Source organism: Corvus kubaryi, unplaced genomic scaffold, assembly GCF_017639235.1.
Source record: "Corvus kubaryi isolate FWS band 111438036 unplaced genomic scaffold, C.kubaryi_AGA036_p1.0 138, whole genome shotgun sequence".
Lineage (NCBI taxonomy): Eukaryota > Metazoa > Chordata > Aves > Passeriformes > Corvidae > Corvus > Corvus kubaryi.
In genome coordinates, this window is record NW_024580672.1 from 11,146,639 (window position 1) to 11,162,653 (window position 16,015).

General features: G+C 44.2%; 1 protein-coding gene across 2 annotated transcripts in view; it reads left to right on the forward strand.

The window, feature by feature from the left end:
- Positions 1 to 16,015, forward strand: part of SUFU (SUFU negative regulator of hedgehog signaling) — a 91,096-nt gene that overhangs the window by 3,808 nt on the left and 71,273 nt on the right. For both annotated transcript variants that reach the window (XM_042019210.1, XM_042019211.1), the window contains exon 2: positions 2,134 to 2,268. In XM_042019210.1, the coding sequence (XP_041875144.1) occupies positions 2,134 to 2,268 (135 nt within the window). The remainder of the gene's footprint in view (positions 1 to 2,133; positions 2,269 to 16,015) is intronic.

Genomic DNA, 16,015 nt, shown 5'->3' on the forward strand with positions numbered 1-16,015 from the left:
GTCTTGTGTCAGAGTGCCTGTTGCAGCATTGATTGTTTGGCTTCTAGAGTGTTATTAAACCCAGTTTGGAAGCAGGTTTTCTTCATATGGGAGATGCTGGTTGCTTAGCAGTGATCCCTTCATCACAAAGCCCACACAGCTGCTCTGACCACTGACTAATCTTCTCACACTGGTCAGTGTATGAACCTCCCTCACTCTGGAGTCTTCCCAGTCCAGTAATAATTGTGTGTGGCTGCTGCTGTGCACTGCTGCTCCTCAAGGGTGAGTGTCCATCCTGGCTGGAATTGCATCCATCTGGCTGCTTCCATCATGGATCCCTGGGAGACTGAGCACTGTTCAGGACATAGGTGCCGTGCTCTGAACAGAGCCACCTGAATGGGTGTTTCTGGTAGAGATCTCAGCCTCCAGTGTGACTTGATGCCAGTGAAATGGAACAGGTGAGGAAAGGGTGTCAGAGGGGACTTGGTTTTTGAGTGTTTCAAACTATTGCTAGACTTTGAGAACATGTTTTCTCAGGTGTCTGCTGAAGACTCAGCTCCATCCTGGTGTCTGACACATGTTCGCCATGTTTGCTCACCGATTTGCCTTTTATGCCATGAAGATGCCAGTTGTCATACAAGAAGGCTGCATGGTTCTGGTGTAGCCCTTGGCAATGGACACCTGTGCCGCTTCTGGGGGTGAGCTGCTCACCCACTCTGTCCTGCCCCAATATCCTGGGCTGCATCCTTGACTGACCTGCTGGAGAAACTGCAGCTGGTCTCAGCCACCATGATGGCCTTATGTGACTTAAGAGGGGGGAAGCTGTCCTAGGTAAAGTCAGTCATGTTAGGTAACTGCTCTGGTTTTTTGCCAGCAGCAGTAGGAGCAAGGCAGCACAGCAGACCTGTGGAGAGAGCCCATGGGCCTTTTAGTACCCCAAGCCGATATTCTGTTTTGTACAGACTTGACAAGGTTGGGCAACAGGAGAAGGGCAGAGGATTTCAAATAGTGTCTCGTTGTCACTAGAGCTGGTTCCATCTGTCCAGCCATGGAGATGGCTTATGATGATACACAAACCCACAGGACTAGTGAAAGAAACACAGCCATGCCCTGCAACCTGCAGATGATCGTGTCAGGGTCTGAACAGACAATAGAGATGAGAGGAATTGATGGTTCCAATGAATGGTGTTGTGTGAGTTTGGATTTTCTTGTTTGGAGCAGCTGAGAGTTTTACCTGAAGACAGAGTGCGTTGTAGGCACAAAATGGTTAAACAGCTGCTCAGCCGTGCCATAACATCTTGTGGTAGGTGTTCTGTGATTGACAGGGCAAACAGCAAAACAGTCCAGCGTTTTCCTTCCTTCAGTGGGGATTTGTCCTGTCTTTGCACAGGTGACACAAGTGGCAGGAGGATGTGCTGTGCTCTCCGCTGGCTCATGGCCTCGCTTCCCTGTGCCTTGTAGGGAAGGGTGGCTGCAGGCTTTGGTGATTGCTGCTTTGCATAACCTGCCTGTGCTGCATTGACTTTTGAGTTATATTCTTTTAAGGAGCCCATTCTAATGCTGATGAGGAGGGTGCAGTGCTGCTTTCTATGCATTCTTGGTTAATGCAAGTGGTGTATTTTTAGAAGTTTTGGTGCTTATTTTACTGAATCAATGTTTTTCTTCTCCACTGTTTTAACTACTTTGTGTATGTTCATAAGTATGGATTACTCTCCTCAAAACGTAGCCATTTCAAATTCTGCTTTGAGGAATAGCATCACTTTTTTTGAGGTATGTGCCTCTGGACTGAATTAAGAGCTTGCAGTGCAGATACAGCCAGTGCTCTTTTATTAGTATAGTTTTTCAATTTTCTTTGTGTTTTGTGGAAGCTTTAATATGATTTTCCAGAGGTTTTTATGCTTTAATGTTAAAAACATTTTTAGTATGTTGCACACATGTACTTTGCTTTCCGGTGCTTGAAGCTTTCTGGACTTAACCTAACCTTTCTCCTCAATCTTTTTCTTCTTCTTTTTTTTTTTTTTTAAGAGGTAGTTTGAATGTTTTAATTTTTGTTTGAAACCAGGTCTTTGTACAACCTCTTGTAGCACCTGGGGAGACTTACCATTTGTCTTGAGTAAACGAACTTACCTAAGAATTTTTCTGGTTTTAATGCAGGTTGGGAGGACCTGACCCTCTGGACTATGTTAGCATGTACAGAAACCTGGGAAACCCAGCACTGAATGTTCCTGAGCACTGGCATTACATCAGCTTTGGGTTAAGTGACTTGTATGGAGACAACAGAGTACATGAGTAAGTGTCATTTAAGTTCTGTAGCTGTGTGTTGTGTTTTGTGTTGCATTTTGGCGGTGTGTAGGTAAAACCCTGTCATGCTGCTCATATTATTTGAACAGCTGGTTTTCTGTTGACAACACCCTAGCCCTGGTCTCACAAAAGATGACGTATGCCTGTTCTTGTATGTAGAAGAAATTCTATGTTCCCCTCTGCAGGCTTTGAATGCAGTACATTTCCTTTCAGTGTTAAGTTGAGTGGGGTTTTGTTTAAATTTCTTTTAACTGGTTGGGAAATTTTCTTTTAACTGTCTGTCTTGTGTTTTTCACACTCGGTAGTCTGTTATGGTCATACGCTTAAAGCCTGACCCCTCCCTGTGCATGTTAAATGCCTTCCTCTGGAAAACTGCTGTAAGGGCATTTTTGCTGTTGCTGGCACAGCAGTGTTACTGTCAGCAGACTGCCACCCCAGTGGCTGCTGTATAAAGTGCCAATTTGTGTAACAGAAGCCTAAAACTCTTAATTGTTTGACTGTCTTTTCTCCAGTAATTAAATTATTAACTTGGGTTGTTGGTATGGATAGTTTCTAGCACGCACTTTGGATTAGACCAAGCAGGCAGTGTGAGCTAACCTTATTCTTGTCTTTCTTTAGCTGACCTTACTCCTTAACTCCAGTTAAAGTGGGTAGCAGTAGCCAAGTCATCATGATTTTGGGGCTGTGAACATGGCTTTTTAACCAGCCAGAAATGGCACAAGATCTCTACTGTCACTGTTTACTGGAACTGTCTTTGCACTGTGTTGTAGTTGCAGGGTAAATGTCCTTGATGAATGGTGCAGCAAAGGCTCCAGTTTGTTCACACAAGCTTTCCTCCTCTGGTTTGTCTTGGTTAAGATTCAGCCACCAGTTTTTTTCCACCAAAGTGCTTCTCTTGCAACAGCAGCAGTTGGGCAGTTTGTTTAACTTTACCCCTTCCTCAAGGCAGTTTCTCCTGGTTTTTTTTTCTCCTTGTGTTTGTGATTACAGAGCTGTTTTTCAGAAAACAAGTCTGGAGTTTATACAGGACTCTAATGTCTCAGAGATCTGCCTGGGACATCTAACCCACACTTCTACTAATAACAAACTCCAGTTTAGTTGCAGGGGCAGAGGAAAAGTAGGGCAAGTGAAAGAAATGAAGTTAAAGGCTTCCTTCTCTCACTTCCACAAGAGATCTTAGTGTGGCCATGTAGGCCTTCACATGGTGCCTTTGTTGACAGATCATGATATTTCATCTTTGATGCTGAGATATCTGAGGTTGCCAAGGTTAGATGACCTGTGTTTGCCCTCCTTGTTGTGATGGGACTAGTTTTGGAGGGAGTAAGTGCTGTGCTGCCTGTTTCTCTTTGGTGACTTGTCAGCCTGAGTTTTTCCCATGGATAAACTCTTCTCTGCTCAGACTCTTTCCTGATGGTTTTGGGTGAGAGCAGGCAGTGTACATGAGGGTCTCAGCTGAAGATATAAAGGGTGTTGTGTTTTTATGAATGAAGAAGCAAATTCTCTAAGGACACAGCCTCCTTGGTGCTGGCACATGCTCTGGCTTCTCACTCCCAAAACCTGTCTGCTATACCAAAACCTGTTGTGCTTCTCTAGTGGAAAACTTGGGAGTGGAAGATTGAAAGTATCAAAGTGGAATGTCAGAACTTTAAATAACTTCCTGGCATGAGACCTCCTATCGGTTCATACTGTCTTACAGTTTGGTCTGGAAATTTGGATTGAGATAGTGGAATGTGCCTTTTGCTGGTTGCAGGCCACAGGAATTAAATTCCCATCTCTAGACACAGGCTGCAGGTAATCTCCAAGACCTGCTGAGTGAAGCAGGAGCAAAGTCTGTGCCGTGCTCTAGGAGGTCTGAAGTCCCCCATGTCCTGCATGTGCATGATCCTGGAAGGAGGCTTAGGGAGCCGGTGTGCTTTGGCTGTCCCTGGCACCCCGAAGCAACCCCGAAGGCTGCCGCAGCTGGGCACCGCAAGCAAATGTGAGTCATCATTGCTGTGCTGCTTTGGGGATATTGGCTGCAACCTCTTCAGCACAGACTGGCTCAGATTGATCAAATTATTCTCCATGCCCTGAGTACACAGTGTGTACTCAGGTGTGTGTTTCCCTTCTCTCTGTGCATGGAACAGCGTCCCCAGCTGCACAGCACTGTGTCCCTGTGTCACTTGCCCTGAGATAATCAGCTGTCTGCAGTCTGTCACCTTTAATGTGGCCTCATTCTTGGAGCTACAAAGCTTAATAGTATTTGTCCTGTCAAGTAGGTTCGTTCTACCTTTGTGTCCAAAAGTCTTAATATACAATTATCTATGTGGTAGAGCTGTCAGGACCTACACATCTCCTAAACACTGAACCTGAAGTTACCACCTGGTATGTGAGCACTGTAGACTGGCTAAGAGAAGATTTTCAAAGGAGCTGAGCACTCACCAGCAATTCTCACTCCCAAGAGCAATTGCTGTTTGCTAAAACTGCTCTCGAAATTTGATGGCCGTGGGAACTGCACGTCACCAGCCCAGCCCTGGGTGCACATTGCAGCAATGTGGTGGATTTTCCTATGCACTCAGGAGGTTCTGGTTCTCTGACAGGGAATTTAATAAAGCTTTATTTAAGAAAATCAGTCTCTTTTTTTGCTTGAAGGGCTTTGTGATTCTGCTGTCCCAGGTAAAGTGTGCCGTGGAATGGTTGGCAGGAGCATGCGGTGGCAGGGCAGTTGTTTAAATCTTTGGTATATTTCCTTTAAAGCTGGTGTGGCACTGAACTCCACTCAGTTGCCCTGGCCTCTGGAGACAGGAAAGGGTTTGTGGGTTTTTTCGTTTCCCAGCTGTCTACAAAGATTGCAGAGCTGGATCTGTTTGTGACAGTCAGCAAGGTTCCTACAACAGGGATGTGCTTCCATAGCCTTACTGTCCTTCATGCTTTAGAAAGGGAAGGATAGTATACTGCCAAAGGTCTTGTTAATTGCCCAGTTTGGGTAATGCAGAGCTTGTTTCTTGTGGACCTCTTGTGGTAATACAGTACAGTCTAGAACAATTATAATGCAGTATTAAATGAAAAGGACTTTTTGATTTTTTTGGGTGAACTAACACTGAATTGGAGGCCCCTGTATTTTTATTTATAATGGAATAGCAAACAGATGTAGCAAATAATGTGAAAATGTTGACTTTAATTTATATTTTTTAATAAGAACCTGAAAAGTCTGAAGTGGAGCTCTCCCGGTGCCTCCCTGTTGACAGATTTATTTTCAGTTAAAGCAGCACTGTTTCCTGCTCTGCTTATGTATCAGCTGTACTCTGCTTACAGAACCAGTCTGGTTTTAAGAATCTGCAGAATAAGATGGAAGAAATCTAAGAATTTGAAACAAGGAAACCTTTTTCGTTTAATACTCCTCAGTGTTTCATAGTATAATGGCAACCATGACACCAGCTGTGCTGGGCTGATAGCTCTAAAAATCCTAAATCATGATGTCATGACAGCGTTAGGGAACCACAGGCCTTTCAGTGGGATTTCATGCCAAGCTGCTTGCATGGAAATAAGTCTCCAGTTCAGCATGTTGCACAACTTGAGTGGCAGCAGAAATCCTTCCAGGATGTTTTTGCACATTATATTCTGTTTTTAGCTTTTTCTATCTTCTTTCAAATCAAAACAAATGTGTAACTTCTTGAATCTATTCAGCAGGGTTAACGTAGGGCCTTTTGTTTTGGACTGTTGCATTCTGAAGAGATTCTGCACTGCAGTGGTGAGTGTGTGCAGCGTGCTGACAGAAATCATGTGGCCAGTGCAGTTGTGGGAGAGGAGACGCTGAGTCCTGCACTCTTCTCCACCCCTTGCTGGCAGCAACTGCCCACAGCAATGCCAGCAGCAAGGACCGTGTCCCTGTGTGTCTGCACAAAGCCAGTGCCTCACCTGGCAGTTGCTGGTTCATGCTCTGATGCCAGGCCATGAACAAGGTCAAGGTATTCCTGCAGTTTACAACATGATGATAACTTCTTCCTTGGAGGAGGACAGGTGCATGAGGAGGGCAACATCAGCAGGCATAGCTGGACTCCGACTCCATCAGTGGCAGTGCCAGCTTCAGCTACTGATGAGTGCTGCCTTTGCAGCAGCCCCGGGAGTCTCTGACCCAGGAGGCAACGGGCAGAAACTGATGTACAGGAACTTCCACCTGCAGACGAGGAAGAGCTGAATTACTGTGTGGGTGACCATGCACTGGAACAGATTGTCCGGAGAGGCTGTGGAGATATTAAAGAACTGTCTGGATGCAATCCTGTGCCATGTGCTCTGGGATTACCCCGCATGAGCAGGAAGGTTGGACCAGATGACACACTATGATCCCTTCCAATTTTACCCATTCTGTACTTCTGTGTTACTGTGGTGCAACAGTGTATGCCAGCCCCAGACTGTGCTGGCACAGGTTTGCAGGGCTGTCCAGGAACTAAGAAGGAAAATGTGTTTTTCCCAGATGGGCTTCTGTCTTCAGTTTGCTCTAAGGCCAAGGTTGAATCTCCACTTAACTGTTTTGTAGTTTGAGTGCTCATCCTTTTTCCTGACACTTTAAAGAAGTGTATGGAAAGTGAAAACCATGATGTGATAGAATTCCTGAACACCTTGAATAGTCTTATTTGTATTAAAATTGCAGGGCTGTAATTCAGAGCTGCAGCAGAAAGTAAGGCTTAAATTATGGATAGATTGAGATAAGATTTTTATTTGTGGCCTTCCCACATCCCGCAAAGAGACATGCTAACTGTGTTTTGATGTTTACTACATCAGCTTCATACTGACAAGGGTGGTGGGGTTTGGGGTTTTTTGGTTTTGTTTTTTTTCCTGGCCCCTAGCCAGGAGCTGAAGTGCAGCATCTCATTTGCATAAAACCGGAGAGATTACAGCTGCCTTCATCTCTATTACAGATGCAGGGTACCACCCGCTGAGACAACAAGTTCCAACTTGCTGTGGTCCTTTTGATTTGTGCTGCTTTCCATTTGGATCCGGAGGGAGCGGTGCATGCCGGGATAACGTGTTGTCTCTGTGGGTGGTGCCTCCCTATTAAAGGTGAGGGTAAGCATGAGCCTTTCAAGATCTTCAGTCCAGCTTGTGTTCTGCTTGCTTGTATAGATCCTCTGAATGACCTTAACTTGTAAAAGGGCAAGGATGCTTGTTAGAGCTGGGCGGAAGAAAAAGGAGCTCAAAACTGGATCAGGTAACCAATGCAAGGCTTGCAGAGGGGTGGATGTTTTCTGGAAGGCTTTTTCTGAGTATAAAAGGAGTTTGAAAAGAGTATTTAGAAAATAGCCTGGAAGTTGGAACGAGTGCTCTCTTTCTTTTGAGTGCGTGCTGGCTTCTCCTTTGAACCTGCATGAATATAGAACGGAGTGGTGCTGACAGCTGTCACTTTAGTGGCCTCTTAGTTCTGTAGCCTTTCATAAATTTAAAAGCTCACTGCCCTCAGCTTGCCAGCCTTTAGCCTTAAATTTTGCTATTTAATGGGTCCCTAAGTGCTTTATAAACCACATGCCTAAAGCACTGCTGAAATATTACACCAAACTCCAAGGTAACAGTGAACGCTTTTGAAATAGTGGAGACTTACTCTGCCTCCTCATTGTTTTCGTGAAAATGTGATAAAACAGAAGAGCTTTTGGAAGTCAGTAAATTAAGAGAGAGGTGGTGGATCCATATTTCAGATAAGATTTGTCAAGTTCAGTATGTCTACCTAGAGAGATGAAACATTGCTGGAGGTGGAGCATCTGCCCCAGCTAAAGGGAATTACATGGAAGAGGATATCAGTGAGCATCAGTTTAGGAAAGAGGTATAAGAGGTCGGACTTGGAGGAGAGAGAGTCCAAGGTGGGCACCATACTCTGGACTTCCTTTTTCTTCCCAGGTCTTGTTTGCCTATCAAAGACTGACTCCAAATGTAGTGCTTAGTTTTTCATTTGGTCTTTTGTCTTAGATAGAGGGGAGAGAGGAAGGTTCATGGCAGAGTGCAAAGGGAGGGGCCATGGAATTGGGGAGTTCTGTGACCAAAAAAAAGGTATTTTCTTTCAACGATAGCTTATTTGAGAATCTGTCAGAGTTGGAAAGAGAGTTTAGCTGCACAGCACAATAAAATCTGTCTTTTAATGGATTTGTCTTGTGATTAGATTTTTTCCATACCTATAAAGATATGAGTTAGAATGAGCTTTTCTTAAAATGAAGGGACTTTTAACAAGTCTCACCTGTGTGGATGCTCTGGTGTCTAGAAATATAGGTGTGCTTCTACTGAAACTTGCTTACTGGGAGCGCCTGTAAATCCTTCTCTTTTGTCTGGCTGTTTGTTTTCACATACTTTGCTGAAATGCGACATTGTGGGGACAGTTCTTCCTCTGAAGGACTTGATTGAATTTGTCCAATGAGTTCAGACATTGTAAAGAAGCATATGCACAAGTGTGATCATGTAGGGTACAATTCTCTATTTCCCAGACAAAAAAACTCAGTTAAACCAAGCATCATGCGTATTTATGTGCCCCAGTGAGGGTGTCCGTCCAGTGACTGCAGTGCACCAGAACCCTCTAAGGCTTGTGTTTCACTGCTGGAGGCAGACCTCCCCTGAAGCTATGGTCACCACAGGGAAATCTGATTTTCCCTCCTCCAAGGCAGAGTGCACTTGGCTTCCAAATGTCATTTGCTGGAGGTAGTTAGTACCCTTAATGAAATGAAACATGTAGGCCACCTATGGAGAGCAGCCTGCTTTGTGCTGCAGTCTGTGTTTACATGCAGGGGTTGTGGGATGAGACCTCTCTTGAACTGTGCTAGATTTGCAATGTTTTTTTGAAGCATTGAAGGAAATTCATTTAACGTTTACAGCACAGTAGTTGAATTTACAAGAACGACTGTTTTCAATCAAAAAGAAAAAAAAAAAGGGAAAAAGATTGGAAGAAGGTTTAGTGCTGAGCATTACTGAAGGCAAGCTCCACTTCCTGTCGGTAGTGTGTCTGCACTCCAGTCCTGCATCCTGGTAGGATGAGCCTCTTGCTGCCATGCAGAGGAAGGGGCATAGTGCTCAAACTGGATGATGTTATGGGGTTTTTTTGCCAACAGAACTTCCACATTTATGATCTTGGCCCATTGGAGGAGAGTTGATCCAAGACAGGGCTTCCTTACTCTGATCTCTGAGCTGGGTTAGTGCTGAATGATGTGGGAGAGTTTGCAGGCTCTGCTCTCCCAGCGAGTTCAGTCTGCCAGGAAGAGAAGTGACTGGGCATCAAAACTGGGTCTTCGAGTGAAAGATTGCTTTATGTGATAAAGATCTGTTTAGGATGTTTTAAAAATCAAGAATTAAAAAATAGTCAGCTTTTTTTTCAGTGGGACATTTTTGAGCAGTGCAGCCATTCCAGCTGTGAGATCAAAGGGTAGCTGACATTTTTTAATCCATTTGCTGCCTGGTATAGAGATACTAACAAAATGAATGTTTGAAGAAATAGATCCAAATGCTGTTATTCATAATCTGCTTTTTTTTTCCTCAATGCATTTTTAGTGTTGGGAACATGCCTTCCTGACTTCTGCTAGAATAGTGCATGTTTCTTGATGAGGCAGTGGCTACAATTGTAACAACAAATGACCACTGATAATAAAGTTACCAATTTTATTTGAAATTTGAGCTACTGGTGTTTCTCTCTCTTAAGCTGGAAACTCCGTGGTGATGACCTAACTCAGCTGCCTCTCTACTGTCATCTCAATTTTGAATCAAGGCCCAATAGGCAGTGACACCAGGCTAACAAAAGAGGGCTGCAAATCTTGGTGGTCTCCCATTCAGATGGTATTGCCTTCCTTGGACAAAGGGGTGAGTAGGGCTTCTGAGTGCCACTCTGCCTCCAGGGATGGTAAACAAGGAACGGATCACTGGTGGGAGGCATTTTTTGATCACTTGACAAAGCTGGGTAGATGGGATACCACCTGACAAAGGGCTGCGGTTTAAAGGAAGATTTTGCAAGGGCTCTTAAGAACAAAAAGAAAAAAAAATAGGCCAGAAAACTGGTTTTTTTCAGGATGTAAACAGGGTGGGTGGAGGTGAAGGGGGACTTGGCCATTCTTGGGGAGCTCTGATTTAAGCCCAGAGGATACAGACAAGGGAAGGAGGGAAGAGTGCACAGATGGCTCATTGTTTTGCCTAGCTCAGCATTCTTGCACTGCTGAAGTGAAGGACAATTGTTTTAAAATCCTTTTTGCAAAGAGTGCTCTTTGCTTTCCAGCTATCCCTGGTCCTTGAGATGCAAACTGTAAACCAGGGAGACTGGTCTTAAATGCCCGTTTGTTTTGGAGGGTCAGCCCAAGGGGCCCTGGGCAGTTGCTGGGCTGCAAGGCATCGTTCCTATAAGGGAATGGGGGGGAAAGAGTACTCCTGGGAAAAATGCACTGCAGCATTTGGGGAGGAGGCAAGAACAAAAGGATGCACACGGAGGGGCTGATGCAGAACCACGTCTGGCTTGGGGGCCTTTACCAAAGCTATGAAATGTGGCATGAAACTGGCACATACCTTACCTGCAATGATATCTGATGTACAGCATAGTTTTCTTACAGTATTTCACCTTTTTTTTGGTAGCAAATAATTCATTAGTGTACAGAAATACTGCCATTTCTAGACTGTTATTCTTTCTGCTGCTCCAGTTGCACTGGCACAGCTCATTCCCCTCCTCCCCTGTAAATTGTTGTGGCCTTTCTGGAGCAGGGGCCTTTTTTGGCATAGTCGACAAAAACAAACCATAAAGGCAGCTGTTGTTATGAATAAGGCTCAACAGGGGAATTTTACCAGTAGAACTACAGCAGTATAATTATACTGGTAGACTAGTTACAGTAAATTTCCTCATGAAGACAAGCCTTAAGTTGACATTTCCTAGCTAAGTTGAATCCATATGTATAACCTTATTACGCAAAAATATGTCTCTGAGCCTTGAATTCTTTTTTACCCAGAAGAGTAACATTAAGCAGAAAAGCGAAGAATTTATTGTTCAGAGATAGATGGGGGATTTTCTCTAACAGAGTGGTTGTGATGGGCTGTATGCTGACCCTGGTGTTTTACTGGGCAGGTTATTCCTCCAGAAGTGATCAGGAACACGAGGAGAGTGTACCTGCTTACTGCATAAAACGTAAACAGTACTGAAATATGCTGTAAGTTGACATCTCTCTCCCAACTCTCCTCCTGTTTGAAAGACAAGCTGAGCCATTTTGCAGTTTCCATAACTGAAGTGGTTTGGCTGAGAGGCAAAACTATTTTGCCACTAGTAAAATTTTTAGGGGTAAGCCTGGAGCCACTGAAAGGAAGGTGGGGATGATGCTTTCTTTCCTCCTTTGATTTTGAAGAGGCAAAGATTTATTTTATCCTTTTGGACATTTTCTTACAACAAATGGAGTTTGTGTAACTTTCACAAGCCAGGTGTTTATTTCTGTAGAACAAAAATATCAGCCTATGGTTCCTAGCCCTAGGAATTTCAAGTGCTTCAAAGGAAAGATAGTCTTGCAGGAGAAGCTTAACACTTAAAGGCAGATCAGAAAAAAAATATCTGTAGTAGACTTTTCATTGCAAGTCTCCTGTTTCCCTTTTGGGAGTCTTTCACCAGCAGTCCAGTGCTTTCTTTTCCCTGGAATTACAGCTCAAGCTCCAAGGACCTTTTGCTGCCTGTTTCATTGATTAAGATGTCTCATGGTGCTCATCAGTATATTTTTAAGTGCACGCTTTGCAATGAAGTGAGACTATGTAACAGCTCACCAGGGAAGGCAGAATTGTCTTGATTTCTATAGCTGATGAAGTGAAAGATCAGGGATTGAATTCCTGATCCATCAGGATCATAGAGACATAGAGGGGTTTAGGTGGGAAGGAATCGTAAAGATCATCTAGGTCATCTAGGTCCAGTCCCCACTAGACCAGCTTGGTCAAAGCCCCATCCAGCCTGGCCTGGAACACTTCCAGGAATGGGGCATCCATAGCTCCTCTGGACAGCCCTGCGCCAGTGCCTCACCACCCTCACAGTAAAGAATTTCTTCCTAACATCGAATCTAAACCTCCTTTCTGTCAGTTTAAAGGCATTCCCCCTTGCCCTGTCACTACGTGCCCTTGTCAAAAATCCTTCTCCAGCTCTCCAGCCCTTTGAGTACTGGAAGGTGCTCTAAGGTCTCCCTGGAGCCTTCTCTTCTCCAGGCTGAACAGGCCCAACTCTCTCGGCCTGTCCCCAGTCCTCTGAGCATCTTCATGGCCATCATCAGGACTCACTCCAACAGATCCATATTATTCTTAGGATGGGAGTCCCAGAGCTGGATGCAGCAGTTCAGGTAGGCTCTCACAAGAGCAGAGTAGAGGGGCAGGGCAGAACCACTTCCCTCGACCTGCTGGCCACACCTCTGGTGGTGCAGCCCAGGACACAGTTGACTTCTTGGGCTGCAGTCATACTTTGCTGGTTCGCTTGAGCATTTTGCCAACCAGCAATACATGGATGCCTACAGCTTGCTTGCAAGCTGTTGGAGTTCAGGCTCCTTAAAAGCTCCTGAATGTCTTTTATGCCTCGAGTTCATTTATTGCACAGCTGAGAACTTAATTGTATGAGTGTCCTAAAAATGTGCTCATGGGTATGCTAAAGTTGCTTCTTGCATGATTTTTCTAAATGTATGTTCTTTAGCCAACAGGAAGGTAATGGGAGACACCAGTGTTTATATTCTATGTAACATATATGAGTCCTGATCCTCACCTGAGACTTTTAGGCAGTGCTGAAAAATACTAACTGTAGCTGTCAGTGGCTTGGAGTGTTTTTTCATATTCTTTCCACCCTCCCGTACTGCTTTTGAAAGGCGCTTTGTTATGCGAATAGGTTCCTCCCAGCAGCTGCAGAACTTTCCACAGTAGGAGCTAGGAAGGAGCCAGCAGACACTGCAAGGAAAGTTGGTGCCCTTTTCCCGGCTGCTCACTAAGCACAGCAGTACTGCCCTTCCCAGCCACACTGGCTCAAACTAGCCCTTTGCTAATGTTCTCTTGCCTGGTGAGGTTGCAGCTGAGCCCTTAGGTGAAGCTGTGGAGATGTATTACTGTTCCCCATCTATCAGAGCTAAGGATTCAGTTCCAATGTGAAGCCGATCCATGTGCCGATGACAGGTTGTCTTCTTTAGTGCACTGTGTTGTGCAGTGTCTGTGTGCTTTGTTGGCAGAATCACCTCCAGCTCAGGCCAAGTGAGAGCACTGTTCTTCTGGGCCTTGTACAAATGAAGGAAGAGTAGTTCTGAAGTGCAGCATAAATAGGCTGCTTAAGTAAAATACTACAGATCTTGATAAGTTTTCTTTTTCACTAGTGCCCTCACCCTTGTTCTGTGAATGCAATAGTAAATCCTTATTGTACTCCCAGCTTTTTTTTCCAGATCCTTTCAGTGGGCATTAAGATGATACAACTCTGCTGCAACTTCCCAGGCCATTGCAGTGAAACTGGTTGCACTTTCTTTGCCAAGAAGCCTCACTTGTGGTGCTGGCTGTGGTTGTTCAGAACCTGCACTCAACACCTCACCTGGGCTGGGACTGATTCTGCTGGCCATGAGGTGGGAAGCCAGAGTAGCTCTGTGGAGAAATGTGTGAGCCCTTGAGCTGAAACACATGGTCAGTAGTCTACCATTGATTACACCTAGATTATTTATTTTTAAGACGTTGTTTTGGAAATCATGAAGATGAAATGGTTTGGTCTTGTCAATTTAGTTATAACTGTAATGGGAGAGTAAACCATCACCTACTGGTATAGCTACAACCATGCACCATAAAATAGAGATAATAAAATGTAAGCTGTCCTCATGTGTACATCTTTTGCTGGAGTAGGGAGTGACATATCCCATGCAACCTCCTGTTTCATATTTTGTTGTTTTAGTCATTTCCCGTGTTCAGTATTTGTCCATGCTGTGCAGAATGTGGAGTTAATTTCCCAGCTTTTGCGACCTTGATAGATGGAGTATATAAGCATTTCCTATATGATGAGTGTGTCATATTACTCTTTGAAGCAGGGAAAAATCATTATTTACATCTGAGAATCAAATTCCTAAGTAACTTGTTGAGGAGGATGAGAAGTTCGTAGCAGACAGGAGGTTCAAACCCGGGTTACCTGGATGCTGTTTTAGCACTTTGAGAGTATTCTGAAGTTTCTTGACTTGGTGTTACTAATGAGACTGATTGATGCCTTTGGCACTGATAGGGCCTTTACAGCCTTTTACCCTTAATCTACAAGCACTGTCCCTACAGGTGTGACTGTATGTTGGCACTCTCCAGAATGAGACAATAATGCTTCCAAGCCTCTAGAGCTCAAAGGGATTAACCTCCAGCAGCTAAGCATGATTCTGTCCTTCTTCCAGCTTCTGCTTTCACGGCATGGACAGAAGCCACCCCTAGATTGCCTTAACTTGCAGCCCAGCACATTAAAGTGACCAGAAAACTGATGGTGGTTCACTTTAACATACAATGCTGGAGATAGCACAGTTCAGGAGCTGTTTCCAGGTGGCTGGGCGGGAGCTGAGTATAGGAAACACTTCTGTCAAAACAAGTTTAACTCAAGTGTTTGTGAGTTGTCTGTCAGCTGTGGGTCCAGCAAACACAGTTGTGGATACAGAGTATCGGTGGAATAAGTTCTTACCTGTGTTCTCAGCCATGATGCTTTGTAGGATCACTTAGGTTGGAAGGGACCTCCAGAAGTTTCCAGTTGATGCTTTCTCAGAGGGCTGACTTCCCTGGATCACATCCCTGGATCCTGTTCTGGAGTTTGATCACTCTCTAGTGACACTGTATGAAACAGTTGTGTCTGCAGAATTAGGAATAAGGTTGACTTGTCTCTGTAGGTTTAGAGGAAAAAACAACTTATCTGTTGTATCAACATTTGTTGTTTACAGAGACAATTTTGTAAAAACGAAATCTAAACTGTGAGTCTCCAGGCTTCAGGGACAAGATTGTCACTGGCTGAGTTTTGAAGAAGCTGAATAATAAAATCTGTGAAATCAGTATTGTGTTTGTGTGAGCAAAACTGTACCTTGTCTCCTCTTTCCCCTCTGCCCTGTAACAGCTCTTCCCTTGTTGAATGGTAGCTCAGTGAAGTGCAGTTCTGTTTTCATACTGGCCAGCACAAATCAATTCACAAATTTTACTCAGATCTATCTCAATGTAAGCTTTCTAAGTGGATCCTCCATGAGTATGTCAGAAAGCTGACAAACACGCCTCCAAATAACTGCAGAGTCAGTGCCTCTGCATCTGTTTGGATTTAGATGTTGGAATAAATCTCTAAAAACTATTTAACTTTCTAGAAGAGTCTTCCATTTGGTGTTGATGGCTTACACATTTGATATGATGTACTGCAAGAGCAAGCTCTAAGCAGCAGCTGCCATAGACTGACATCTCTGAGCACTGTGTCACTCACTTTCCAACCTTGATTTTACATGAACAGAAATCTTTGAGCATGTGTTCATTTTATGTTTGTATTTGCCCTGCTTATACATGAAGTTTTTCTTAAATCAAGCTACAAAGGAGTCCAGTAAGCTTGTGTGTGTGAGTTTGGGGTGGTAGGAGCTCATGGAATTTCCTGCTGAGCACTCTGAAGAGATAACCATCTGACATCCAGATAACCACCCCCTGCTTCTCAAAAATGTTTTTATGCGAATGCATACTTTTTAAATGTCAGGAAACAATCCAGGAGAATATGTGAGTAAGCAGGTAGGTTTTGGCTGAAATAACACTTCTGGATGCTTTTTAAGCCTTTTATATAAAG